We start from the raw sequence: 2547 nt of genomic DNA, 5'->3' as shown, positions 1-2547 counted from the left end.
GCCCCTCTTCCACTCCAAACGTGCACTTGGCTGGGTTTAGCTTCATCTTGACTGCTTCTAATGTCTGGAAAGTTTCCTCAATGTCTTGCAGCATCTTTTCATCATTCGGGCTTTTCATTACCATATCGTCCACGTACACCTCGATGTTCCTTCCAATTTGCTTAGCGAATATCGAGTCAACCAGACGTTGATATGTTGCCCCTGCGTTCTTTAATCCGAAAGGCATCTTAGTGTAGCAGAAAGTGCCATGATCTGTATAGAAGGCTGTTTTCTCTTCGTCTTTCTTGCTCATCAAAATCTGGTGATACCCTTTATATGCGTCCAAAAAACATTTCAGCTTAAATCCCTGTAGCGATTCTACTTTCTGATCGATCTCCGGGAGCGGGTAGCAATCCTTAGGGCACGCCTTGTTTAGATCGGAAAAGCCTATGCACATATGCTACGTTCCATCCTGTTTGCGAACCATAACCGGGTTCGCAATCCACGTCGGGAATATTGCCTCCCTCAATATCCCGGCCTCCGTCAGCTTAGTCACTTCTGCATTAATCGCCCTATTACGGTCTCCCCCTGGACCCTTTTCTTCTGCTTAACTTCTTTTACTCCTGGCTTGATCATCAGTTTATGTTTAATGACCTTCCTTTCTACTCCCACCATGTCAGTAGGAGTCCATGCAAACACATGTTTGTAGTGTTTGAGCAAGTCGACTAGCGCTCTTCTCATGTGATCTGGGAGGTCACATCCAACGGTAACCGGCTGATCAGGATATCTTTCATTGATTACCTCCTTCCCCTTTATGGGACTGCCCCTGGGTCTTTTGGACCCTTTGGTTATTTCTGTTGGCTTCATGACTGTATAGCATTGCAATTCTTTGGGTGGAGTGGCCAGTATCATGGCCTCGCCTTTCGGTGTGTCGAATTTCATGATCCCATGCATGGTTGATGATACCGCCCCTAGCTTCAAGAGTGTTGTCCTTCCTAGAATGATATCGTGTTTTGTTGAATGTCGGATGACCACAAAGTCTATCAGGGCAGTTTTCTTTCGCTGATTGTCATGGCTAGTGATTGTCAGGGGGAGATGGATTGTGCCTAGTGGCCACAGGCTATGGCCGGTGAATCCCACCAGCCTACCAGTCGTAGGTCGCAAGTTGTCTTTCCAGCGATCTGGGAGGAGCCGGAAACAATGCTCATAGATGATGTCTGTTGAACTTTCGGTGTCGACATAGACCCTATGGATAGTCACGTCTCTGATAGATGTTTGTATTATCAACGGGTTGTCACCTTTCCAACCATCCGGCCGGGGATCCTGAATGGAGAACGTGAGTGCGCGTGCTGAAGGTTTAATGGTCGTTTGCTCTCCCCGTTGTTCCTCCCTACTTCTTTTGTTGCGTATCATGAACATCTCCCTAGACTGAACCCCTTCACGGGGTGGGCCCTTGGCATTCTCAACATCAAACTTGGCGCGCAGGCCTCGCGCCACCTCCACCAGATCTCCTTTGAGTTGTTTCTCCTCCATATCCTTCTTTAGTACCGAACAGTTAACCGTATCATGCGTCTTACTTTTGTGGTATTCACAGTACCGACTCTTGGGTGACTTGGCCGGTTGTTGTTTCTCAGACACCGCATACACTTCTGGGCGACGACCCTGTCTGTTGTCTTTAACAAATGGTCGAAAACGCATCGGTGGTCTTTTTGCCTGGCCATAGTGTCTTCCTCCCCCTCGGAAGTCCGTGTGACTCGGGTGGTGATGCTTGGTCGTCATGGCATTCAAGTAGGCTTGCTTAGCTGCTTCACCATCCTCCTGTCGTAGATATCGCTCTACCCTTTCTTTCAACTCAGCTCGTGTCAAGGGCTTCTTTCCCATGAGTTTTTGTGACAAAGGGCCTGGCAGGAGTCCCCATGTGAAGGCTTCGACTATAAGGCCTTCGTCATGCCCTGGTACATCCAGCGTGGCGTTCGTGAATCTTGTAAAGTATTCTCGCACAGTTTCCCCCTCTCTTTGTTTACAGCCTATAATGGAATGAGAGTCCCCCCTGTATTTGCGTAACTGCATGAAGTTAGTGAGGAAAAGGTACTTAAGTTGGGCAAAGTTTGAAATTCTGCCCGGCTGTAACATTTTGAACCACGTGCCGGCGTTGCCCTCGAGTGTCGTTGGGAAGTATGTGCACCAGAACTTCTCGTTAAGCTTTAGCGACGTCATCGTCCATTCATATGTGTCGATGTGACTGTCCGGGTCGGTGGTTCCATTGTACGTTTTAAGTGTCAGGAGCTTTGCGGTATTTGGTATCTCATAATCCAACAGCTCTTTGACGAACGGAGACGTTACACTTCGGGAAAAACCATCCTAGCCTGGGATAGTCGACATCCCATGCTGGTATTGGGAGTTCATACCATGCGGCGGTGGCGTGAGATAGCCCGGACTTGGTCCATAAAAGGGGTATGACTGGAATGGTAACTGGAGGGGATAACTAGTGGAGAAAGGGTGTATGGATGTAGCGGGGCTGATCATTACCGGCTAGTGCAGATTGTTGTTGGCAGGGATAGTCAATCC

General features: G+C 48.5%; 1 protein-coding gene across 1 annotated transcript; it reads right to left on the bottom strand.

Annotated features, from left to right (window-relative positions):
- Nucleotides 1-531: 531 nt before the first annotated feature.
- Nucleotides 532-2196, bottom strand: LOC111910065 (uncharacterized). Its single transcript, XM_023905857.2, has one exon. The coding sequence runs from the start codon at nucleotides 2194-2196 to the stop codon at nucleotides 532-534; it is 1665 nt and encodes a 554-aa protein (XP_023761625.2).
- Nucleotides 2197-2547: the final 351 nt, after the last annotated feature.

This window comes from Lactuca sativa, chromosome 5 (assembly GCF_002870075.4).
Source record: "Lactuca sativa cultivar Salinas chromosome 5, Lsat_Salinas_v11, whole genome shotgun sequence".
In the NCBI taxonomy this organism is placed as follows: Eukaryota; Viridiplantae; Streptophyta; class Magnoliopsida; order Asterales; family Asteraceae; genus Lactuca; species Lactuca sativa.
The sequence above is the reverse complement of the archived record's forward strand: the minus strand, read 5'-3'. Positions and strand labels throughout refer to the sequence as shown.